General features: G+C 36.4%; 1 protein-coding gene across 1 annotated transcript; it reads left to right on the top strand.

The window, feature by feature from the left end:
* Positions 1 to 4,935: 4,935 nt before the first annotated feature.
* On the top strand, positions 4,936 to 14,393 carry LOC136852929 (uncharacterized). Its single transcript, XM_067127911.1, has 9 exons — positions 4,936 to 5,446; positions 7,626 to 7,730; positions 9,790 to 10,053; positions 10,606 to 10,821; positions 11,058 to 11,247; positions 11,588 to 11,710; positions 12,001 to 12,271; positions 12,756 to 12,934; positions 13,269 to 14,393. The coding sequence occupies exons 1-9, from the start codon at positions 5,270 to 5,272 to the stop codon at positions 13,394 to 13,396; spliced, it is 1,653 nt and encodes a 550-aa protein (XP_066984012.1). The 5' UTR covers positions 4,936 to 5,269; the 3' UTR covers positions 13,397 to 14,393.
* The last annotated feature ends 12,544 nt before the right edge of the window (positions 14,394 to 26,937 follow it).

Consider the following 26,937-nt stretch of genomic DNA (forward strand, 5'->3'; position numbering starts at 1 on the left):
CAGGTAAATCGATGTCCTCCATCTCCGAATTTTTATTTTTCCACGAAAATATAAGATAACAATTTAAAGAAATAAATGCTTTTTATCATGGTTATAACGAACCGATTATCAGACACCTGGATTAGTTCCTCGTTGGACGAGTCGGTAGAGTTCGGCTAGCACTCTGCTAGGCCCGAGTTCGAGTCTCCGGCCGGTCAATGAAGCATTACAGAAATTTATTTCTGGTGATGGAAATTCATTTCTCGGTATAATGTGGTTCGGATTCCACAAAAAGCTGTAGGTCTCGTTGCTAGGTAACCAATTGGTTCTTAGCCACGTAAAATAAGTCTAATCCTTCGGGCCAGCCCTAGGAGAGCTGTTAATCAGCTCCTCAGAGGTCCAGTTAAAGTAAGGTATACTTAACTTATTACACCTGGACGTAAGTATGTATGTATGTTCGAATCGTGAGCTACCCAGCGGCAGGATGAACAGTCACGTCTAATGTTTTCTTCCAGGAATACCTAATTGACATTCTCTGTTCATTTTCACTTGGCTGCGGAAGGTTATTAGGTTTCATGTTCCGTGGAGCTTCACAAAAATGGCTCACAGACGTTGTCCTCTGCCATAGTACTACACAAGATGTTAAATCGAGGTATTGAGGTTGTACACCATAGTTGAGAGATGACATAAATATAACACTTTTACTATTCAATGAAATGTATCGGGGCGGGGAGGGGGGGGGGACGCTTGGAAAGACAAGAAGTCAAGCAAGTACAGTGGTGGGGTGCCAAGTAAGGTGCCTGAATACAATGTACTAAAGCAATTAAATTTGCTGCCTTTAGGACTCGTATGCGTGATAAAGAGTGAGTCAGACGCGCGTGTATGTCGAAAATGATTATTTGGATATATATATATATATATATATATATATATATATATATATATATATATATATATATATATATATATACATATATATATACATATACATACAAATATATAAGTGTGTAATATGTTTGTGAGTGTGTATATATATATATATATATATATATATATATATATATATATATATATATATATATAAACACTCAAAAAATATTATGCATATATATTTTTCTATATATATATATATGCATAATATGTTTGTGTACATATATAATATACAGTACATTTATTATATACATATATATAGAATATATACATACATATATATATACATATATATCTACATACTACAAAGATGATAATCCAAATGAGACTTGAATGTCACATGCAAACTGGATAACGGTATACTGTACGACCTTCTTCACTACGTTTGAAACCAACCACAAGTTAATTATACTCTATTATAGTAATATTGAGTCATCCAAGGGAGGAAAGATAAAAAATACATAAATACTTCTGATCTACAGCGTAAAAGGCTAAACAAGGATATGACAGCCGATAAAAAACGTGAGATACAACATAATCATTTAGGGGTAAACTTAACTTCAGACATCTTTTCCGCAATGACTGCTCACAGAGAGAGAGAGAGAGAGAGAGAGAGAGAGAGAGAGAGAGAGAGAGAGAGAGATCTGGGGTTATCGTCTTTGCTGATAGAAGTACTGAATCTGCCTCTCTGGCTTGCGCAAGACATAAAAGATACGATTCTTAGAATCTGGGTTTACCACATGTTACACAAGGAGGAGAAGATTGCTTAACTTACCGGATACGTTGCCGGCGACCACATGGTAAAATGATTCTGATGTTTAATGCATTACATTTGCAAGTGTACAAACCTGAATATACTGTATACGTATGTATGTATATATATATGTGTATATAATATATATATATATATATATATATATATATATATATATATATTATTATTATCATTATTATTATTATTCAGAACAGGAACTCTATTCCTATAGAACAAGATCTTAGGGGAAACAGACTTAAAATTAAGCTTCCGAAGAATATGGCGTTCATTAGAAAGAAGTAACAGAAGGTAACTGGAAACACAGAAGGAAGAGAATCATTAATTAAAAAAGAAAAAACAAATTAACAAACAGATAAAAAAGCATAAAAATATTAGTAAATTATTAAAATCCAAGGATATGGAAAAAGTCAGTCACCGTGTAATAGTAAAAGCAAGGATGGTCTGCCTACAGAAAAACGTCCACAGTTTCAGACACTTTACTCGGAAGCCACATCGTCGACAATCTGGCCCCCTTCAACACACCCTACACCATTCTCCCATTTCATTTATCAGCTATACAAATACTTAGTTACACATACCTATATGTAATGTGATTTTTTTATGCACGCAAATACATACAGATAATAAGGTTGTAAGCGAGCATACAAAAACAGAATAGCGATTATCACATCATTGATAAAACATATTCGAACTGTCGAAATCTACAATACTTTTCTAACCGAATGATAACAGCATCAACACGGGCTGCCGAAATTCCCATAAGCGGTCAATTTTTATTTATTTATTTTTTTAGAGTTCACGGGATTTCTTTATTACCCTTTCCTCTTTCAAAGACCAGTAGGTCCATGCATACCGTAGGGCTCAGTAAACGTACGCACTGTCCACGCACCCCCAGAACATAAACAATTCATAAGCAGCTTGTCATCGCATACTGAAGGAGGAGGTCCAGACGTTACTGCTCTCCCGACTCCCCGTGGAGGTTCACCTGGCCCCCAGTCATACCCAGGACCTGTTCATACCCAGGACCCACTGTAAACACTACCTTGCTCTGCCAGTCCGTCCGCCCCTGGGCTCACTCCCTCGTCCCTCAACGGTCGTTTCTCGGAAAAAAAAAAAAAGGTCCGGCGCGATGGAAAATTCCATCCGCTCTTTCATCGTGTTTCTTCACAGCTCTATCTTTACATATAACAAATTCTTGCCAATATAACAGCACTGACCAACTCAAAATGGATTACTGAGTCACAAAGCTGAAATGAAATGTTGAGGAAATGTGATTCAGGGAACATTCACGCCGAAAAATTTAATATATGTGAACTGGATGTTTATTGCAAACCCCTTCTCGAGCCCCAGTAACAGTATATCATTCTCGGTATTATTCACTGTGCGAGAGAGAACGGTCTATTCCCAGCTTAATTTATCTAGTGCAATGATAGATCAACGGGTTTTCTCGCTACACATCTCTTAGAACTCCCTAACATTTTGGAAGTCCCGTCACCGAGATAACTCTTTTAATACAGATAAGGAATTCAGAAAGCATCGTCTTCATATGCCTCTAATTACAACGAAACAGCCTGGCTTTCTTGTCAGACAGCAGGACTCGGAGACAGCCATAACAACAGCAACCCCGAGAGGTCTCTCTCTCTCTCTCTCTCTCTCTCTCTCTCTCTCTCTCTCTCTCTCTCTCTCTCTACCAGGAATCTGTAACAGACACTACTGTACTTCGGTAAAAGTTGTGCCACGAACATACAGCAGTCGTTTCGAGAACCTGAAAACAATGGGGGTTTATTGCAAAAATAAGTATCTAGTGACACGACACTCACGATTCGCAAACATTAAACAAAGAAACGCATTCACAATCCACTGTCTTCTTCCTTTCTTAATGATAACTTCTTGGAATAAAAACGGATTACTAATCTCTCTCTCGCTGGTTACTTCTTACCAGATACGTATGCAATTGTAATAATCACAATGCACACTCACAATATATATATATATATATATATATATATATATATATATATATATATATATATATATATATATATATATATATATATATATATATATATATATATGTGTGTGTGTGTGTGTGTGAAAACTGAAAGAAAATACAGCTACTATTTTAAATCAACTTTTACTTAATGCTGAAACTTGGGAAATTAATATTTTACGCTTTTGACCTGAAACTTTTTTCTTGCATAAGTGACAGGGTTAAAATGTTGACTTGTTGATATTTTTGGATGTTTATTTATGAGTTTGTTTCTGTATTTATTTATTTAATTTCTGTGCACGATAACAGACGAGGTCATTTCGATGGCCAAGTGGGAGACTCCACCACAGGTCGTGTTCGCCTGAATCCCTCCACATGATCTAGAGAATTCCATGAGCTTGCAGAAACACAAACAGAAATCGAACCCTCTTTCAACTTTGGTGGCGGATGTCCTGAGGTGCGAGGCTAGAAAACGACTCTCATTTCTCGAAACTCCATATGTCCCTAACCAGGGACGGAGAAGGGGCATCTGCTACTGAACCAAAAATAGTTTTGGGAGTGTGGATAGAGAAAGGCTATGCCTGCAGCACTTTCACACCACCTCCTGAACCAGATAACGGAAAAGAACGGTAGGCCCAACGAAAAGCTGCTGATGGCAGACTTCTATTCAAACCTCGGTCTCTGTCTCCTTCCGTTTAACCTGGCTGTTTTACGTCTTAGGATCGTCCTTGTGTGACCTACGATGTTTACAAACACACGCCCGCCACGCGATCAAATACCCTGGTCATGTGGTGTTCACGTGGCGGCTGCGTGGGTCATGTCTTTGAAGAGAAGGTGCCATGTTCCCTGTTCCCTCTTATGAGACACTAGGTTACGGTACTTGTGCTTAAGTTAGGTCTTAAAGACCTCACAGTTGCCTTCTTGTCTGGGATCAATATGAAAAGGAAACAAATATTCCCTGTCTGAATATATTTCCCACACACAACCAAGGCTGACCTGCCTCATCAGCCACTGCCCTCGTGACCAAGGTCTGGAGAATGCGAGACCCTCAGGGCATTCAAACGATGAGAAATCGCGAGAAAGAATACCCCTACAGCATTCGAAAAATAGTATCATATATGACGCCAATTGGGAGGCAAAATTGCAGTTAATTAACACCCTAAACTGATCTGGTCTATTTATAGCCAGACTTAACCTGCGGGAAAACTAGTTCAATATGGCGCATGCGCATAACGTCCAGGACGACGTTCAATGCGGCGCCACTCTCACCGCCTACAAATACTGAGGAACGTGGGAGGTGGTGCCATTGATCTCAAAACTTTCTCGCAAGAGAGACTGCGCGCTCTACGTTCCGTCACTCGACGCTTCAAAGTTCTGCTAACTTTTATAGAGGTCCAAGTTACTTCTCTACAAGAAACTAACGACTTAAGCTTGACAGAAATCTCGCTGTCCCACCGCTGTTTGTGAGCTTTTTTTGAAACCTGATTATCCATCAATCGCTTCTTCCACGAACAGCAACCTTTCCTCACCCAACACTCAGTTAAAGAGCAACTACTTTCCAGTGTTACCCTTGAAACTACATAAACGTAACAACAATGGCATCTCCACCTGTCAACACTCACGAAGCTGCAATGACCGAGGACCTGTCAAGATTCTGGTCAACCATGTCCAGGAAATTCGAATGGGACAGGCCCCATCACCGGGTCTTCAACGTCTCCTCCAGGACCCCCTCACAAGATACCTGGGATAACCTCGTCGCTAATGAGTCACAGGTAAGGGTTACGCTCTCGTTTTCATGAAAAGCACTACATTTATGGTTTTCATATCATAGGCAATTCATTCATTGCAATTACTTATTTAGCATTAGACTTTAGATTAGGCTATACATGCATTGAAAAAAAAAAAAAAAAAATATATATATATATATATATATATATATATATATATATATATATATATATATATATATATATATATATATTTATAAATTTTTACGTGCATGCATCAGACGTTGTCCACATCCATACAACAAATAAAAACTGCTCCCAAGACATGGCCGATTTGAGAAAGAATGAATTTGTACTACCGATATTTTTATAAGAGCAACGCCCACTTGACTTCAGTTTATATGCGGTGAGGATAAACTATTTGTAGTTGTTTCAGTCGCTCTGCCCTTTCCTCCTTTCGGATGCTCATCGATTATTCGAGAGACGCTCACCCCGTATGACAAGACTCGCCAACACCCCCTACCGGAAAAAACTACAACTTAAGTTTCTATTTCAACCTGTCAATATTTTATGGATTCTAGAGTGTTCGTGTTTTTTCTCCAAACTCGTACTAAGTAAAACTTATCGTAGATTTTACTATAGTGATATTTCATCCAGAGCTTTTTGAAAACCTAGTTCACGGGAAGACACAGCTGTTCAAGTCGATGAACAAATTTTGTGAGATTGTCTTGGAGAGTTCACACACACACACACACACACACACACACTGGTACAGACACCTTTCTTACGACAACAAGGGATGAGGTTAGGGGAGGCTCTGGGGATGGGTAAGTGTATCGGGGGGTTGAGAAGACAAAGACACTTTCTCCTAACAATGCAACTCTTACGGTGGGTTGAGTCACATGATAAGTTATCTTTTCTGAAGCGGCTACGAACGCTCGAAGATCAATATCGCGCACGGCGCCATTAGCCTCAGCCAACGAGCTGCTGGAATACGGGACGACGTTATTTCCGGCTCAAAATAGAGGGGATATGCTCTCCCTCCAACAGATTACATGTTATGTCGCAATTTATAAACGTACAAAATTTACTTCACCGGGTTTACTTGCGCAACGATAAGCAACTAGGGCATTTCTGCTTTTGAAGATTCGGACATGGAGATGGGTGACGTTGCATTCTTCAAGTATTTAATGCCATGAACGTCGAATTAGTCTTGTGCTATCGTTGTCGAAGGGTTAGCAAAATAATATCCAAACAAAAGACAAACAAACAAACAAACACACATATATATATATATATATATATATATATATATATATATATATATATATATATATATATATATATATATTTATATATATACAGTATATATATACAATATATATACATACATAAACACACACACCTTAATAATATATTATTTATTTATAAAAGGTGAGTCGATATTCAGCATCTGCATAATGCATGTTTCGTTATAATCAATATAAGTACCATTTTCAAGAAGACATGGGAAAAACCGTTACCAATATGTTCTCACAGAATTTCCAGTTTACAAGAAGGTGATAAAGTCCCGCAGTCTGAACAAGTAACGAAGAACCCGTACTCAGTTTCATAAAGTCATCCAACCCCAGCATCAAGTCAGGAAACGTGATTTAAAGTTAAAATTATGTTCAATAGTTAAAGGTCACTTGTGGCCATGGGAGACTTCGAGATACATTACTGCCCTTTTAAGGACCTTTCCAAGTCATTAGGGAGATGTGGTGCAGTTGAAGAATGTAGGGTCGTTCTTGCCATAATCATAATGCAAAGAGTATATATATATATATATATATATATATATATATATATATATATATATATATATATATATATGTGTGTGTGTGTGTGTGTGTATATATATATAATATATATATATATATATATATATATATGTATATATATATATATATATATATATATATATATATATATATATACTGTATATAGATAGATAGATATTTATATGTACAGATACATACATACATACATACATCTGTATATTATATTGTATGGATAGACAGATAGATATTTATATATTTATATAAATATACAATATATATATATATTATATATATATATATTATATATATATATATATTATATACATATATATAAATTTATAACAAATATAGTAAAAAAAGCACAGTCAAAATAAAATACAAGTGTACCATTTTTGCTTCCGCAGCCCAGCGTCTCACCAACTTTCTTAAAGAGAGAAGGCAGGGGCCAGGAGGAGCCATCGTTGGGTGAGCTGCACGATGTCGATAACTTTAAGTCGAGCGACGATCTAGTAAGTAGTCCCATGCTGGTGTTCTCTTTCTCGTAGTAATCTGAATTGTTCTGTGTGATTGGTAGGGCTTCCCGTTGAAAGACTGTTTGTTTGTGTCTGAGAGAGGGAGAGAGAGAGGTAAAATCCATACTAAAGGTAATAGTATGTGTATTTGTGTGGGAGGAAAAGAGCTGTCACATGAAGATAACTGTGTAGATTCGTAAGCGAATGCGAGAGAGAGAGAAAGAGAGGTGCGCATCTTAATATAATAATCATAGAATGACACTGTGAGAGAACGAAGGAAAGCGCGCAGTTCCTGGAATGTCAACATGATCAAATGAGTAATTTTCAGAACAAGATTACGTTTTTCACATAATTGAATTCATCTTGACATGCCTTGGACTAAGGTTTAGTTGTACCTTACTTTTAAGAATGAATTATTTGCAGACTAATGATAAAGGCATACAGTGAGCCCAATTCTTATTTTATTTATACAAGAAACATTTAAAGGATTATCGACAACATTTGAATTGTAATTTCTTTGTTTACTTTTAATTTTATTTGCTAATTTTAACGAAAATATACAACAGTATATGATTGCAGCACATGAATCATTAACTAAAAGGGAAGTAAAAGTAGAAAGCTACTGGAATCAAATTGTCTGACAGAAAAGCAAGAAAAATCTCAGTCAATCTTGTCAAGTGGCTCCAGAAGGGGTTAAGTGGGAGTGTGTAAGGGAGAGCATTCATTTTATGTTTTATTTTCTTTTAATTTTACTCAAATGAATAAAACAAAAACAAAAATGAGATAGGTGTGTTTTGTTTGCTTGTCCGCTCCGTGATCCTTCTCCATTGCAGAAAATCCTGAACCGCCCTCCGGCTGACCGAGACTATCTCATCTATGAGAGTTAATCTCGAGAGTGCCACCCAATTAAGTAACGTGAAAGACTTGCATTTGTTGACGTGCTTGCTGACTCACTCTTCTGGAGGAGCTACGAGTGCAATCACGCGATGGCCTCGTGTTTCCTTACCCTAATCCTAAGCTTTTGGGATTTCACGTTGGGCCAATCATGAGTACTTGCTGCCTTGAATCTAATAAGGAAATACAGTAAAGTTCAATGATGGAAACAATCTTGCTAAACGATAGTCTAAAGCCCAAAGGCCAAATGCACATATCTCGAAATGCCATAAGAGAGAGCGTGTGGGGAATGCAGATACCGCGAAGTAACCATTATCCGTTGGTTCTGCAAGACAAGACGACCTTAACCTACCACATAAGGATTCGAGCAAGCAGTCAGACGCAGGGGATTGCAGCAACGGATACATCTACAGCCCCTCTCTAGCTGTTGTAGTCATCGATCGGTCGGGATGCTGTGGCCAAGGAAGCAGCTGTAACGGTCGCTCTTGTCTGGGAACAAAACTGGATCAAACTGGTTATGCTTTCTCGCGCTCGGTGAAGCCCCACCCGCTGTCAGACCTAACCCACAAAGTCGATTCTTTTCTCTCCCTTCAAGCCAAAACTTTTTCAAACCTGGTTCTTAAAAGTTCAGTCTTTAATCTTCTAATAGGTAACTTTAAACTTCTTTGTGGGAACCTGCAATCAAAATCTTTGTTCAAAGCTATTCAATGCAACTCCAGAATAGTGGTCACAGCACTTATAACACTGCGTTTGAAAATATGAATATGTTACGGAAAACTTATTGGTTTTCATTTAATAAGTAACGTAAAATGAGATCAAGAGTTATCATATTTGAAAACAAGAAACTATACTGAAAATTATTTTGCCTTGATTGATCTGTTAACTCTAGCGAGGCAAAGAAGAAAATTTGGTAAAATACTGATTAGAATCAGACAGATAGTTTCATATATGCCTCTGTAATTGTAATTATTGTAAAGTCTTCAGATAACTGTAGTTGTATAAATAAAGATTATATTACAATAGAAAGAATTAAAGTAGATTACTAATGGATGGGGTGCCTCTGAAACTGGACAAAAGCAACTTTGTCCAGTTTCGTGCCATTCCACCACCCCCGAGAACAATTCCCAAGAACACCTCAGACTCACTGTACTCACTCTTTCAGCTTGAAGAATGTGAGTTTAGGTCAAGTGAGACAGATTGGGTATCTTGCCTTGAAGATTCCTTGCGTAAGGTTAAACAGACACATCAGGAGAGGCAAGAGAGAGTGCTGGATGGTTCCCTGATCGGAGATGTCCCAACCAAATACGTTATCGGAGGACTTCAGAACCACGAGCTCCCAGTCATAGGCACTTACGTGGACCCCTTGATTGTGGCAGGATTCAACTACAATGTTAGGCCTGTTGACTCGAGGAAGCTCCTTTTCCAGGTACATGCATATTAAATTTTTACCTACTCTATTATTTTACTCCATTACTACAGCATCACACCACCAAAACAAACACTGAAATACTTATGGCAAGTAACAAGAATTTTTAGTAAAAACCTATACTTCATGCCACAGCACTATAATTTTCACCTTCAAAGTCCAATAAATATCGACATAATTACAGATTACTTTTTTGTACAGAGATTTTTTAAGCTACTGAGTGTAATAAAAAAAAATACCTCCAGCAAATATTCTAAACTAATTTCATAAGGTGAATACGTGTGAAATCCACACAAGTTTAATTACCTACTGTAAAAAAAAGAAAACCGTAATGTAAGAATTTTCATGTCATGGATTGTTCATAATATGTTACCAAGTTTACTCCACTGAATCAAACCAAGTAATTATGCCATACAATATTTCAAATCAAATATAAAAACGCCTGACCAATAATTACGTCTCACTAGTATAATACACAAGAACCAAAAAGACCGCTTTCCTCAGTTACAAGTTTTCAAACCAATATCTTGAAACAATTTTTCTTTCTCTTAGGGACGAGCTCTAAGACTGGTATCCATCGGCAAAGGTTACGGCAAGCGCATAACCTTTGCAAGCGACTCCCACAATGAGAACAGCAATTACTTCTACTCTGACACAAACCCCGAGGGATTCGGGTTCTCCATTAAACTGGTTCAGGAGGATGAGAAATTCACCCTGCGGGATGCCAATGACACACCTGTAGCCACAGCTGAAGTTGCCAAACTTGTCGTAAGTACATTAAAAAATATAGAAAGCATTTCCAGTTTTACTTGTGGCAGGGTTATGTGCACTGAGGATGTGTGGGGCAAACCCTACCACCAATTTGACCTTTGAATGCATGAGACAGTATTTTTAGCTGGTCACTCCCTATAAAATATTAGTTTCTTTAAACCTTGAGTGTACATGTCCATGAAAAGGTATACACAGAGTATGGTTCTAATTTTCCAACTTTCTGCACTCAACAGGGTCCTCAGAAGGAAATAGGCCAACGCTTCTTGGAGGACAACAGTGTGGAAAAGAGAGCACGAGTATCAATGGTGTGCAAAGTTCATTATTTCCACCTTTCCCACGCTGAACCTAAATTGATCCTTATTACTGGTGAAGCGGTTTCCATCAAGCCTCAGAAGCCTGGTTCTCCAGCTGTTCTCAGGAGAGGTAAATATTTGATATGAAGACCAAATCTACCGCCTTTGTAATCTTAATACTAATGACATTTATGTCCCAAAATCTACCGAGTGGCACCAATGTTCTCCCAAAAAAATTTTATAATCCTACTGTTTCAAATTTAGTTTTGATGCTCAGATATTTCAATGGTGTATATGCAATAGCCTTCTTAAATTCACTGTTACTAGTCATATTTATTTTAAAAATCAAGTGATTATAATGTCATCTCTTTATTAGCTAACATTTTATGTTTTGTCCTCTCTTCATCTCGACAATATTTTTTTTTCTCAGAATCTAGAATATCTCATTAATTAACTGCATTCCTCTTCAGTCATTAAGTGCAATGTTGGTGGTGAGAGAGGCTTGACGCTGGAGGCTGGAGTTGACAATTCAATCATCACTGTAGTCAATGGGCAGAAGACGGGGGATATTCCACTTCAGTATTCTATCACAGGTAAGTAAGAAACAATGTCAGAATTTTCTATAAATTGAAAGAATGGTTTAAATCGAGTTACTGATGGTAATGAAGAATTGTTTTAGGCACTATATAAACAAACAGACTTCTTGTTTAAACATTACAAGCATCACTCCATGTCTTAATTTCTAGATTGCAGGGTTTAAAAATGGTAATTTCCTCAATTATATCCAATCCAAATGTAGTTACCAAGTATTTTTCTAACTTGATAATGCAATTTCACAGTTCCTCAACTACCACTTTTGTAATCGTATTTTTATCATTTCCAGGGCTCCAGCCATACGAACTTCCTGTGGTCGGCACATACGTCGACCCAAGCATCCTCACTGGGTTCAGATACCGCGTCCGTCCTGTGGATAGCAAGAAACATCTCTTCGGAGGTCGCGCCCTTACCCTGCAGTCGATCGGCAGAGGCTATGGCAAGAGGCTGACCTTCTCCGGGAACAAATTGAACCAGAATGAGAATTACTTCTGGAGTGACACAAACCCTGAAGGTTATGGATTCTCAATCCAGGCAGTGGCACCTGGAGACGCTTTCAGGTAAGGACTTATTTCCGCATGTTCGACGGGGATTTTCACTGCCATGAGAATTAAGAGATATTTATTATTGGTAGTCAGGAAAGTGCTTTTTAGACGAGACAGTCACATTCTCAACCGAGAGTCACTCATTTCTCGTGTGTGAAAAATCAAAGTTCTACACTCGGGTCCTATCTGCTATTTGTAAAGCATGCATTGCGTACAATAACTGTTCTTTGAACAGACAAAGAGAGAATGGGATATTGTAGACTTTTTCATGACTTCGACAAAATTCAATAACGTCTGAACTCCTAACCACCAAGGCTGAAGTATTATTAACTTGAGAACAAACTAAGAGTATTGTACACAAATTCCTTAATATATTTTACCATCAATACATTGTCTTATAAACACATAAGAAATGAATTTAAGAATACCCTTTGTAACTTCAAACTGGTAAAAAAAAAAAAATATTCACATGAAATAACCGGGCGTTTCCTATTCCCAGAATCATGAGCTCCTCAGGAGAAGACTTGGGGCGCGCCCAGGTCTTCAGAGCAGACGCCCCACAAGTGGAGGAGAGAACAGAAGTCTCGACCGACGGCAAGGTGACCAAGAGAGTAAGAGTGACAGTCACTTGCGACGTTTCCTTCCATGAAGAGGACGATCAGACTATCATTGTCACAGGTATGTTGCAACTATTCATAATTACCGAACATGTACTGTAATCTTTTCTTTTGTATAGAAACGTATCAGTTACATTTCCCTTACTTTCATGAGCCTCACCATTTAGTTTATTTTACTTGTCAAAATACACATAGCGGCAAAAGCCCCACCCTCAGGATGCGCCCATGTATCACCATCTTTGCTTAAGTTACCTAGAGAAATTAATTTAAATCCCAATTAAAAACCCGTACAGCTTATATTTGTTTTCATTGAAAATTTGCACAATCAGCTACTACTACTATTACTACAGTAATATAACATAAAGAATGCTTCACAGTTGCCCTTTCCATTTCAGGAACGGCAGTTGTCGTCAGAAAGGGAAGAACTGCCAAAGTCCAGAGACTGGAAGATGTGGCTGTTAGCTCCAAAATCAACCTCATTTTCACACACGACACAGAAACCCTCGTATTTGTCCGAGAATAATTCTTCTTTGGCATTTTTTCGGCCTTTGAATGTGATATTCTTTCAGCTACGATTCGAAGAAGAAATGAGAGAAGTACTATGAATTTCTTCTCCGTTCTGTGAAAATGCTGTAAAATATTGCTATAAAATGCCTCATGAACGAAGAGTTGCAGCAAGGCACATTTCAACACTTGTGGCGAGCTCTATGCAAAGCCACTCGTATCTCTGAGCATCTTGAATAATGGTCTGCTCGCAAAAAAGAATCTTACTGAAGGTTAATTTTAGATGGAGAATTTAGTATTCTTGCCCTCTCTTATACTATCAAGCTCCACAGCCTACCTAATAACCGCCTTAAGAATCTTCACACTTTCTGTGCTCAATTTGTAAAGAGCTTAGTAACTACAGACGCTTCAGTGTATTTCTCGATTTACCGAACAAATTTCTTGTAGTGCATAGCAGCACCAATCTGCTAATTATGCAAAAAGCGTTTCAGTATTAAGCTGTATTATGTCTACATACAAATGTTTGCACATATTTCCTGATTCTAGTGAATTTTAGTCAGTGAAATGTATTACATAAACCTGGCTGCCATTCTCATGGAAAAGGTCACCCTCGGGAACTTTTCGTGTAAGATACGGTTTTCCTCTAATATTAGGAGAACGATTCTCTGACATGGCGACAATTTACAATTGTGATGGCGGGTAAATCTCGCATCTTAAAATTCTGGGGTAGTGTGAATTTTTTATTAATAAAAAATTCATTAATAAAACAATCTTCTGTTATACTTTTAATTAATGAATGATAATCTTTCAATATTTTTATAGTATGTATATATATTTCCCGAAACAATTATTTTTTATCGGAATCCCTTTAACTAAAGACATTAATATAAACAGGACTATGTATCGGCCTTATATTCAATAATAACTACTTCAGCACAGGCTACCTATGTATTTATAAGAATTATGAAAACATTGTTGAATAAATTATTTAGCTTACAAATAAACTATTTGTTCTATATATGTTTCATTGCACCTTCTACGACGAGTGAATCGTCCTTGTCAACGCCAGCGGCGAGAATGAACTAACTGCCCTCTTCTCTTTCTCACCAGCAATCGACTGCTTTTCAAGTTGCATCATCTGCGCTCCATCGCCCACATCACGATGCAATTGAAATACAACAAGTAAATGATGAAATCAGGTTTTTCCTGGAACGTCTTCATTGCAGTAACATAGGTTATTTAATATTTTAATTTACTTAGAAGAATATTTCTCAAGAACAGTTTAATCTCTTAAAAGATTTTGAGTGGCAGTAACTCAATCCCTTCCTTACGAGTGAAGACTACGTATATAAAGAGACGTGATACGCAATGCCTTTACTGCGATACTCGCACAAAAAAAAAGTATACAACAGTATAAATAATACGGTACATCAAGGATGCTGCATAAATGACACCTGTACTGTTGGCTCTTGAAAAAATAAGCACCAAACAAACAAGTAAAAAATGCGCCGAAGAAACAAGTTTTCTTTACAACGTATAATGTTGTGTGAAACTCTCTGCCACGGCCCATGAAACTCTTAGCCGCGGCCCATGAAACCTTCAGCCACGGCCCGGTGGTGGCCTGTGTTGTTGGCTCCCATAGCGGTGCCAGACGCATGATCATGGCTAAATTTAACCTTAAATAAAATAAAAACTACTGAGGCTAGATGGGTGCAATTTGGTATGTTTGATGATTGGAGGGTAGATGATCAACATACCAATTTGGAGCCCTCTAGCCTCAGTAGTTTTTAAGATCTGAGGGCGGGCAGAAAAAGTGCGGACAGACAGACAAACCCATCTCAATAGTCTTCTTTCACAGAAGACTAATAAAACCTGGACATGAAGTGTAGTAGACTGCATTCTACTGACAGTGAGGAACCGCGACTGATAAATAACAACTACCAAGAAAACCAGCATCCACAAATATAGTCACATATTCTCTGGAAATTGCCCAGTTTTATCTGGAAAAACTACCAGTTTTATAAACAACAAATTGAACTGTATATGTAGAAAAAATGTATGAATGATAAAACTTGATGATGCCATTTAAAAAAAAGTGAAAGATTTTCAAAAAGGGAAATATAACAGAAATAACACTTCTGGTTTCAACTTCTTTGAAGAATTTTATACCAATAAAACTTCCCCTATTATGTATATATATGTATATATATATATATATATATATATATATATATATATATATATATATATATATATATATATATATATACTGTGATTTTTTAAGCATATAGTGTATATACAATCACCCCATCTCCACTATGATAGCCGACTGGTAAGATTGCAACCACTGGCTAGTGATGGGGTAATTACAACTTGTCACTGCCACACTAAAGCTGGGATTACAAGCAACCTACAAAAAAGGTGACATTGCATCTAGTTTTGATTCAGTAAAGCTTTTTGAAGATGATCAGAAGGAAGTGTTTGCAATTAAAAGTCAAAATAGATCTGCAGTTCTAGAAACCATACCTGAGGAGGAGGAGGAGGAGGAGGAGGAGCAGACACTGAATGAGGACTGAAATATCAACGGACTGCAAAACGAATTACTGTACTGGTATACTGGCTAGGAGATTGGGTCAAAAGAGTGAAATCTTGTTATCGGGTGAGTCCTGGGATACAATCATGAATAGACAAAAGCAAAAGCTACATTCAGACAAATTTCAAGGAGATGAATAATCTAAAGTGGAATACACTAAGCACTCAAGTCTAGACAGTGCGGTTAAACAAAATCAAGAAGATATAAGAGAGAATATTTGGACAAACAGCCCGATGATGTTGAAAAAGACGTAGTCACGGATCGGCGCTAGTGTTAGGAAGCCCACAGAAATATTAATATATCAGCTGGTGAAACAACTAAGAAAATAACTGTCAAAACTAAGGATGGTTCTGACATAATAAGAGGAAAGATATGGGACGAGGAAACGAAGGCTGATGACTGGGAAGTGGAACTTGAAAGAAAGATGACCTGACTGAATCTAGTAATCACAACTTCATCATTGGACGGGTCGATATCGTACTCGGCTAGCACTCTGCTAGACCCGCTTTCGATTCTCCGGCCGGGCCAATGAAGAATTAGAGGAATTTATTTCTGATGATAGAAATTCATTTCTCGGTATAATGTGGTTCGGATTCCACAAAAAGCTGTTGGTTCCGTTGCTAGGTAACCAACTGGTTCTTAGCCACGTAAAATAAGTCTAATCCTTCGGGCCAGCCCTAGGAGAGCTGTTAATCAGCTCCTCAGTGGTCTGGTTAAACTAAAGCATACTTGACTTTTCTAGTAATTACAGAGGCACTAAACGGTTGTACTGAAAATATTCAGTATGGTTATTATCAAAAGAATGGAGAAAGAAATTGATAAAAAGCTTGTATATACACAAGCTTCCTTTAGCAATTGCAGGAGCTGCATACATCATATTTTTGTGTCAAGACATAATGCAGTACTGTACAGAATTTTAAAAATCCCACCAACCTTTTTTTTTTTTTTTATCACAAAAAGGGATATGACTCCGTCACTTGACCAATAATATGGAAGGTCTTACATCATTAAGAAACTGCCGTGAATCATGTAAAGCTAACTGAAATTATCAATGAACGAAGCACATACAAAGTTAATGCACACAATGCTGTCTCAATCTGCAAAACACCACATGGCTCGCAAATCTTGCTTCATAGGTTGCATCACATATCTTGAAAGCGACTCAAACTGAAGTTAAAAAAAATAATGAGGAAGCAGTATATATAAAAAGACAAAATAACCGTATAAAAAGAAAGTATTAATGAAACTTAATATCTCAGCAGCATATGAAAGAGAGATTACATGTCTAGTAAGATGTGTATTGCTGTACGTATGCGAATCATAACACTGAAACCATACTGAAAAGGTTTTGTAAATTTGCGAATGAAGCTTTAACTAGAATTTTAGGAGTCCCATAGCAGGACAGAATGAGAAATAAAATAATACGACTTGGCTCGGCTCTGCTCTTTGCACACCCCTGGGAGATTAGTTCTTGATGGTGTCAGCTGGGCTCCGGTAGGCACCAGAGTTGCAAGACCTACACCTATTTGGATGAGAACTATGAGAAGGGAGACGGGACACTGAGAAGGAACATGGGGAAAATATAGCACATAAAAAAAGACTATATAGTGGTATTTCTCACAGGGCCCTTGCGTCAAGTGGTGTTGGAGACCATGATTAATGTGTATACGTACATATGAGTCTTACAGTGGAAAAACAAATCCCCTGTTATGTATCTGTACAAATATATTTAAAAACTAATAATTACTGATGTAATTTTTAGTTCTTAAATATGAGACTTACAGTTGAGAAACATCCACTGTTATGTATCTGTACAAACATATTTAAAAACTAATAATTACTGATGTAGGCTTACAGTTGAGAAACATCCACTGTTATGTATCTGTACAAATACATTTAAAAACTAAAACTACATCACTGATTATTAGTTTTTACATATATGTGTACAGATACATAACAGTGGATTTGTTTCTCCACTGTAAGACTCATATATACATACGCACAAACACACACACACACTCTACATCTATCTATATACAAATGTGATTAATATATATATATATATATATATATATATATATATATATATATATATATATATATATATATATATATATATATATATATATATATATATATATATAATAACTGAAGACTCCCAATGAAGACAGTGATAGAATGAAAAAGCCAACAAAGGACTGCGAGATGTAAAGCTAACTAGTAAAATAAGGAAAAAGCTGAATATGCTTCGGGATGTTTTATCATTGGTATTTCAACTCTGCCATCAGCTTAGTCAACTGCATCATTCTTTTTCTTCCTATAAAAATTCAGTGGACTTCCACATCAGCTGCATGACATTGTAAAGTGACTTATTTATTCATCATCAAAATTTCAAAATAAAGTTAATTTCCCTAAACGATTTATGAATGCCTCAACTGGAGTGAGAAGTGATAAACCCGATCACATCATTAAGGATAATAAATAAAATAGAATAGCAATAATGGATAACGTAATTCTGGCTGCAAGAATAGGCGTATTTACTTAAATAATCTAACAATAATCTACGAAGAATATTGAAAAATAATCAAGACCTTGTTACTTAATCAACCACTAATTCTTAATGAAAATCATTAAGACCTACGATTGGCTCAGTAAACTGTCTCGTATACAGTTAAAGTATCTTGATAATGTTATCACCGCGGTTAAGTGCTATCTTAAGGATCCATTTGCTCAATGCTTAGACCTGACTGAAAATTTCAACAGCGTCAAGATCAATCCTGACAAGCGATCGGAAACTTTCGATGCGCACTCTTTATTCACAAAAGCGGTTTCTGAATCGCTATCACATCAGCTCAAAAAACAATTAATTGTACTATTTTTCCCACTAGCATTTGGTTAAATTTGGGAATAAACTAACTTGTGTTAGTGATTGTAAGTTTATTTTTAATGGTAAATTCTATGAACAAGTTTGGTATGGTAATGGGTACCCCTCTATTAACAAATCTCCCAAATCTATACATGAAGTTTAAAAAAAAAAATGATATTCCTAAGATTCTTAAAATACCTGCACTACGGATCTGGCACGCACATGACATTTTCACTATTATACCTAAGGCACAAATGTACATAATCCCCCAGGAAAGTTGAATGAACAAATCCCGTCCATCAAATTCATGCTTGAAATAGAAACAGGTGGTTGCTTCCCTTTTTAGACATTAAGCGCGACCCTTTTCTATGTTAATCAAGTATATATAGAAAAGCAACAAATATTTCAACTTAGGTACATTATTTTTTGGATGTGAAAATCTCTGGATTCAATGTTTCTACTATAATATAACACTGCGTATCAGTCCTCAATTCCTTGATAACGAACTTCAGAACTTTTGAAAAATACACGGGATTTATGTTATGCCTCATATTTTCGAAACTTACAACAAAAAATCTGTGAAGACATTTTATATTAAAGGTGACTACCAGAGAACAGCCCTTGTTTGCCTAATTCAGGCCTCTGACCCATTCAATCTATGCTGAGGATATGCCGTGTCACTGTAATCTTTTCATTAACACTGTAAAAAACATTCATAAGAAATTGTCCGTAACAGAGTAACAACATTCTTTACAAAATCCCATGTGTGCCCATTTTTACATCAGAGTAATCAATCACATAGAACTGATTGCTCCCGTAATACTGCTATGACAAAATCTTATAACATTACGTCTATGATCATAGAATCTGCATTAATGAAGGTAACAAATGTAAATATTAATTATCACCAAATCTACATACTCTCGGTCCCATAAAAAAGAGTAACCTAAGATTATCAGTTATTTTTGTTCATAATTCTTCGCCTCTCCTTGGATAATCCAATTCCAACAGAAAGCTGTACCTCATATGCAGATCAACCTCGAATGCTGTGCCGTTTGTATTTGTAAACCTAAAAAATGCTTCCATTGCACCGATTTACTTAGTCGTGTTTTGAACACCGAGTATTCTTTGCAATTGTTAATCTGTTGGTAAAGTTTTCTTTGGAATCCTCCAAGGGTAAATTATCTTGCAATCCCTTGCAAGTTGTATATATGTGTACACACACACACATAAATATATATAGATAGATATATATATATATATAATAGATAGATAGATAGATATATATATATATATATATATATATATATATATATATATATATATATATATATATATATATATATATATATATATATATATATCCATATCCATTCCTGATCATAATATTAATCTTTGACAGCGTTATAAAATCAGCACTTCTGATTATCCTCTGCAGTCAGATCTTCCCACATAACATGCATGTTCTCAATAACAAAAACTTATATATATCTTGCATAAACCGACTTTTATTATACTCTGACATATTGGAATGCATACAGAGAAACAGTGAGTTAAATCCTTATATAAACAATAATGAAAAGCAAAGACTTGAAAGTAAAAATAGGAAAATTGCCTAACCAACATCAGTAAGCATGAAGGGGGAAACTGCATATTTGTATCAAGTAAGTTGATGGCGAAGTTCGAAGTCCGTGAACACAGTAACATAACAGCTTGACACCAATTACTTATGTCTTCATACATTAGGCACAATACGTGGCATATTTAGGATTGTAAATGCTATTTAAATTCCCGTGTCTTTTAATTAATACCTTATGATATCAAAAACAGCAAAACAGTTTTAACTTTAGGAGAAATTACCACTTTTCCGTGAAATGACGAGCGCGACCTTATGACAAAGTACAAAGGGATAAGTTAGATTTGTGATCCATTTTGGAGGCAATTAAGTGAACCAATCCAAGAAAACATAATTTAGCATAACACTAAGCTTGAGTATACTTGCACAATAACGTACACTTGGAACACAAAACAACTGAATTGCTTAGAAAGAATGCGTCATCTAAAGATAAAAAACAGAAGATATTAATGGCACAGCATTTAGGGCATAAATGCAGAGCAAAAGGAGGATAGGACACAATTTAGGACATGACTTGGGAAAATATATTACCAACATATTAATAAGAGATAAAAAAAAATGTCATCAACTACTAAAGATATCAAAACTATATTGTAAAATACTCTCCTTAAAATATTCAACTGATTCGTTAGAGTTCCACTATGTGGGCAAAATGAAGAAAAGATTTCAGGAAAAATACATCAGAGGGAAAATAACGGGGAAAATACACGGAGGACGCAACCTACTCATGAGGTAAAACAGATTTTGGACTGATTAGCGGGACAAGATAAGTTTGGGGCATTGCTATGCAAATTGCAATAAATGAGGGGAATACGTAAAACACTGTCAAAGCTAAAATTAATTCAGAGTACCAAAAGGCATGGAAATGAGGGACTCATAGTAAGCACATTAAATTGTGGACAAGTACATTAATGCAGTATTTGAGCTTCTTAAAATCTTGCTCAACATAAGGAAGAAACAACTTGAAACCAGCAACGACTAAAGACACGCACAGACGCAGGAGTGACTCGTGTCACGGTCTCTTGGTGATATAATCAATAATCTTAATGGTACCGCAGTAACATTCCAGTAACTTGTGTCTCTCTCTCCCTCCACAAAACCTCCTAAAACACCTGAGATTTCTAATCAGTCCCGGTCTCAATCACAAGAGAGAGAGAAGAGAATAAGTCTACAGTTTCTATGCCTCCAAGGACGAGATAGTGGCTCGTCCAGGCCCAGGGGACAGAGGGAACACCCACCAAGCTCCTTAGCAACGGCGTCTCCTCAACACGAGCCGGATTTAAGTCGCAATGACAGTTCGATCGATTTCTTTGTCCGATTCACCGAAATATAATTCCTTTCGCTCTCTTTTCCGTGCCTCCAAAATGTCGTGATCAGAAGGTGATGACCGAAAAAGTATTCCTTCAATAACGAGGGATCGTCACCCGAGGCGGACTCCAAATGATTTCTTGAAGACACACTAAAAGGAATGTTAATAAAAAATAGCCCTAAAGAAAACAACAACATAACATATAAAATTCCATGTTTGGACTGCCCCTCTTTTTATATTGGCCAATCTAGCAAAGATTTAGATGTACGTATTAAGCAACATAAGGATTCAGTCAAAACTGCACAAACATGCAATGCTATATTCATTCATTCAAGTGAAAACTCTCACAGGATAAATTGGACTGAAAGTTCGGTGATTGCCAGATCGAAAGATTTCTCTTCAAGAAATCTTTTGGAGTCCGCTATAATCCAGCTTACTTCCAACTGTAATTTTAACCTTAGCCCTGGCATGTATTATTTGGACCCCTGTATTAGAAGAGTGTTCAAGAATGACCCAAAAGATAAAATCACTGCCTTAATTACAAATTAGTTACCTTTTATATATTTTCTATGTATTCGTATGTTTAATATAATTCTTTAATTGTAAAAATGTTCATCTTGGAAAAATGGTTATTGTTTACAAAAAAGTTTATTTTTTTGTACTAATATTTTTTGGTGGTCAGTCACCCCCTTGTATAATCTTTTAATTGTCCTGTCCCTGCTTCTGAACGGTTGATCCTAATCCTTTGTAAAACCTCTTAAAATTTAATATATAACCCTGTTTTGGCAGTTCTACTAATTCTTCAATTTGTGTTGGATTCCAGGTACATATTTTTCCTTTGTAGTCCCCATCTGTCATTTATATGAGTTTTCTTTGTAAACTTACTTTTATATTTCTTCAGTCTGCTAAGTAAAGGACGACAGAGTCGAAAGGCCTCGCAGCACTCCAGTGTTTCCCTTTCCTTCGTGGATTTTATTTTTATTTATTCATCACGTTCCATATTTCGTGATTCATTTATACATATATATACTGTATATGTATAGTCAACCACCACAATATCTGTCACCCACATAGTTCTTATACTTACAGTTCCAAAAACTGACTCCTTGGAAGGAAATTCGCAGTGATCAGCGATATCTTTTATTGAAAGTTAGTTATTTACAGTTATGCGATTTGGCAACCTATAACTTCTGGAATCGACGAGCAAAAATCAGGTGTTTCGTTAAATTATTTGTTAGAGCAACAGGTAAAAAGTGCTATACCTTGACGCATGGAATTCATTTTTATACCGTACATATGTTCTCCAAAATGAAATCACCTGCCACACCTCAGTTTTTTTTTTTTTTTTTATTCATTTGGACATTTTCATTTGAAGAACTGAATAGAGAACTGAATAGCCATTCCTAAAGGTCTACCTCTCCCAAGCTATACAAAATGTTTTCTACCTAGTTGACGGGGTACCTTCAAGAAATATGGCAATAAATGTGCTGGCCATCAATCAGATGTTATGTAAGACGACATGAGCGCTTGATAGTGGCCTGAAATTCAGTTGCTGTAATTGGCTCAAGATTTAGTCTCAGTGCGAGATGTTCTGATGTGGTTCAAAGTGTCAAATCAACAGCATATTAAACAGGTAAACTTATCTCTATAAAGTTTACCAGTACTCCCCAACACCACAATAAAGTGAAAGAAATTGTGCAAATACTAAATATATAATATATATATATATATATATATATATATATATATATATATATATATATATATATATATATATATATATATATATATATATATATAATATTATAAGGGATTATGTATGTGTAAACGTATGTTCCACATGCACTTTGAAACGCATTGAGCAATTTCAACCAAACTTGGTTGAAATCTGGGAAAGAACACCGTGTGGGTAAGACACCACTGGCACCAAAGGTGGGTGTGGGAAGGGGGTGAAATGTAAAATTTACAGAAAACGACAGATATTAGTGTCTAATCCATAGTTTTCGAGGTCCCTCAGAAGAATAGTGACACTCCCGATGCCTTTGCATCCAAGTTGAGCCCCAACAGGGTGGGGTTGAGATGGGGTGGGAAGGGGGTGACATGTAAAAATAATCGAGAATGATAGATATCAGTGTCTAATCCACAGTTTTCAAGGTCACTGAGACAAACAGTGACATTCCCGATGCCCTTCAAATCTAAGTTCAGCCCTGATAGGAAGGGGGGTAGGGAAGGTGGGGACATGTAAAAATAACCGAAAACGACAGATATTAGTTTCTAATCCATAGTTTTCGAGGTTGCTGAGAAGAATAGTGACACTTCTAATGCCCTTTAAGTCCAAGTTCAGTCCTTGTAGGAAGGGGGATGGGAAGAGGTAAGAAGGTGGTGGCATGCAAAAATAACCCAAACAACAAATATTAGTCTCTAATTCATAGTTTTTGAGGTCACTGAGATGAATAATGATACTCACGATGCCCAAGTCCAAGTTCAGCCCCAATGAGAAGGGGTGAAACATAAAATGTCAAAAATGGCAGATATTAGAGGTTAAAATGTTAATCTTATTAACAGGAGAGAGAGAGAGAGAGAGAGAGAGAGAGAGAGAGAGAGAGAGTTTATTGGTTGTCATTCAGTTTTCTCATATAGCATATATTGGTATATATATATATATATATATATATATATATATATATATATATATATATATATATATATATATATATATATATATATATATATATATCAGAATTTATATATATATATATATATATATATATATATATATATATATATAATGTGTGTGTATAGTATAAATATATCTACAGTAATTGCACAATTTCTTTCATTTTATTGTGGTGTCGGAGGAGTACTGGTAAAGAGAGAGGTGTACCTGTATAATAGGCAGCTGAAGGCCCTCCCTTCTGGTTATTCCGGCATTTTTATAGTATCAGTTGGGAGAACGAAAGCGTTTGACTTATAGGTTTACTTGCCGTTCGCCTGCCTTGAACTTTTTCTTCTTAAGTTATTTAAAGCAATGATGTTAGACTCGACTCTCACATGCTTATGATTTGACACTGAATCACATCAGAACATCTTGTACCGAGACTAAATCTTGAGCCAATTACAGCAACTGAATTTCAGGCCGCCATCACACACTCATGTCTTCCTGCATAACTTCTCATTAATGGCCAGCACATTTATTGCAATATTTGCTGGAGTTACCACATCAACGAGGTAGAAAATATTTGTTATAATTTGGCAGTGATTGATCCTCAGGAATGACGCAACCTCATTCAGTTCTTCAAATGAGAATAACCAAACCAATAAAAGACATGTAAAAATTGCGCCGGAGTTTCTTCGGCGCAATCGAGTTTTCTGTTCAGTGTATAATGCTGTATGAAACTTTCAGCCATGGCCCATGAACTCTTACCCGCGGCCATGAAACTCAGCCACGGTCTGGTGGTGGCCTCAGCCACGGCCCATAAAACTCTTAGCCGAAGCCATGAAACTCAGCCTCGTTCCGGTGGTGGCCTATGTTGTTGTTAACTACAGCGGTGCCAAAATTACGATTATGGCTAACTTTAACCTAAATAAAATAAAAACTACTGAGGCTAGAGGGTTGCAATTTGGTATGTTTGATGATTGGAGGGTGGATGATCAACATACAACATACCAATTTGCAGCCCTCCAGCCTCAGTACTTTTTAAGATTTGCGGGCGGAGACAAAAAGTGCGGACAGACAGACAAAGCCATCTCAATAGTTTTCTTTTACAGAAAACTAAAAACCCGAGGTGTGGCTGGTGATTACAATTTGGAGAACATACGTATATACTATACAAAAACCAAATTCCATGAGGCAAGGTATAGCACTTATTACTTACTGCTCTGACAAATAGTTTATATATACATATATAAGTACTGCTCTGAGAAATAGTTTACATATACATATATACTTATATGTGTGTGTGTGTGTGGATAATGGATGGTAATGTTACCTTTTTTTTTTCCTAAAAGCCAACATCAACAGCCTTGATAGTTTTGTTCTTTAATGTTAATTTCATGTTTCATTACTGGCCAATTTCCTTTCACATCAAACTTTAAGCTCACTGATGTGCTCATTAATTTTAAAAGAATGATTTACTATTTTACCTCCATTCTGTCTTACTCCTGATGTATGGATTTTCTTTTCTCTGTTTTTAGCCCTGATGATGGGATTTGTAATACCGAAACGTTCGTAATGAAAATAAATTTATAACTAGAAATGCTGAAGTTTCTGCTGGCCATATTGTTCTTCATAAATATATGTATGTATTTATATGTATATATAGATATATATACATATACATACATACATACATACATAAAGATACATATGTATATATAATGTATTTATTCAATATATACAGTACATATATACTAGCTGACCAACCCAGTGCTGCCCGGGAAAACTCTGAATGACAACCGATAAACTCTCTCTATCTCTCTCCAACTCTCCCTCACTCTTTCCCTCTTTCTCCTCCCTAACACCCCCTTTACTCTCTCTCTCACTTCCTCTTCCTCTCATTCTCTCCCTTTCCTGTTACACTGCCAAGCATTTTTGACATTTTATATTTCACCCCTTCTCAACCCCCATTCCTATCAGGGCTGAACTTGAACTTAAAGGGCATCAGGAGTGTCACTATTCATCTCAGAGACCTCGAAAACTATCGATTAGATGCTAATATCTGTCGTTTTCGATTACTTTTACATGTCAGCCCGCTTCCCACCCTCACGCCCTTTGGTGCCAGTGATGTCTTACCTCCACAGTGTTCTTTTCCATATTGTAAGTCATATGTATACCCAAATGAGGTATGATAAACTCGTAGTGTTTATATAGTTACTAAGACTACAGGCAGAACCAGCCCCATTTCAGGGAAGCCCTTCCCACAACCTACCCCCTTTGGTGCTAGTGATGTCTTACCCCACAGTATTCTTTTCCAGATAGTAAGTCATATGCATACCAAGTTTGGTTGAAATTGCTCAATGCGTTTCAGAGTTATGCTGGAATGTACACACAGACACACATATACATCCATTTATACATATATATATATATATATATATATATATATATATATATATATATATATATATATATATATATATATATATATATATATATA

The sequence above is a fragment of the Macrobrachium rosenbergii genome, chromosome 3 (assembly GCF_040412425.1).
Source record: "Macrobrachium rosenbergii isolate ZJJX-2024 chromosome 3, ASM4041242v1, whole genome shotgun sequence".
NCBI lineage: Eukaryota > Metazoa > Arthropoda > Malacostraca > Decapoda > Palaemonidae > Macrobrachium > Macrobrachium rosenbergii.

Bases quoted from the DNA above. Each gene is read 5' to 3' on its own strand.
- LOC136852929 (XM_067127911.1), top strand. From the start codon at position 5,270: ATGGCATCTCCACCTGTCAACACTCACGAAGCTGCAATGACCGAGGAC. The intron at 10,822-11,057 runs GTAAGTACATTA...TGCACTCAACAG, and splicing joins CTGAAGTTGCCAAACTTGTC to GGTCCTCAGAAGGAAATAGG. The intron at 11,248-11,587 runs GTAAATATTTGA...ATTCCTCTTCAG, and splicing joins TCCAGCTGTTCTCAGGAGAG to TCATTAAGTGCAATGTTGGT.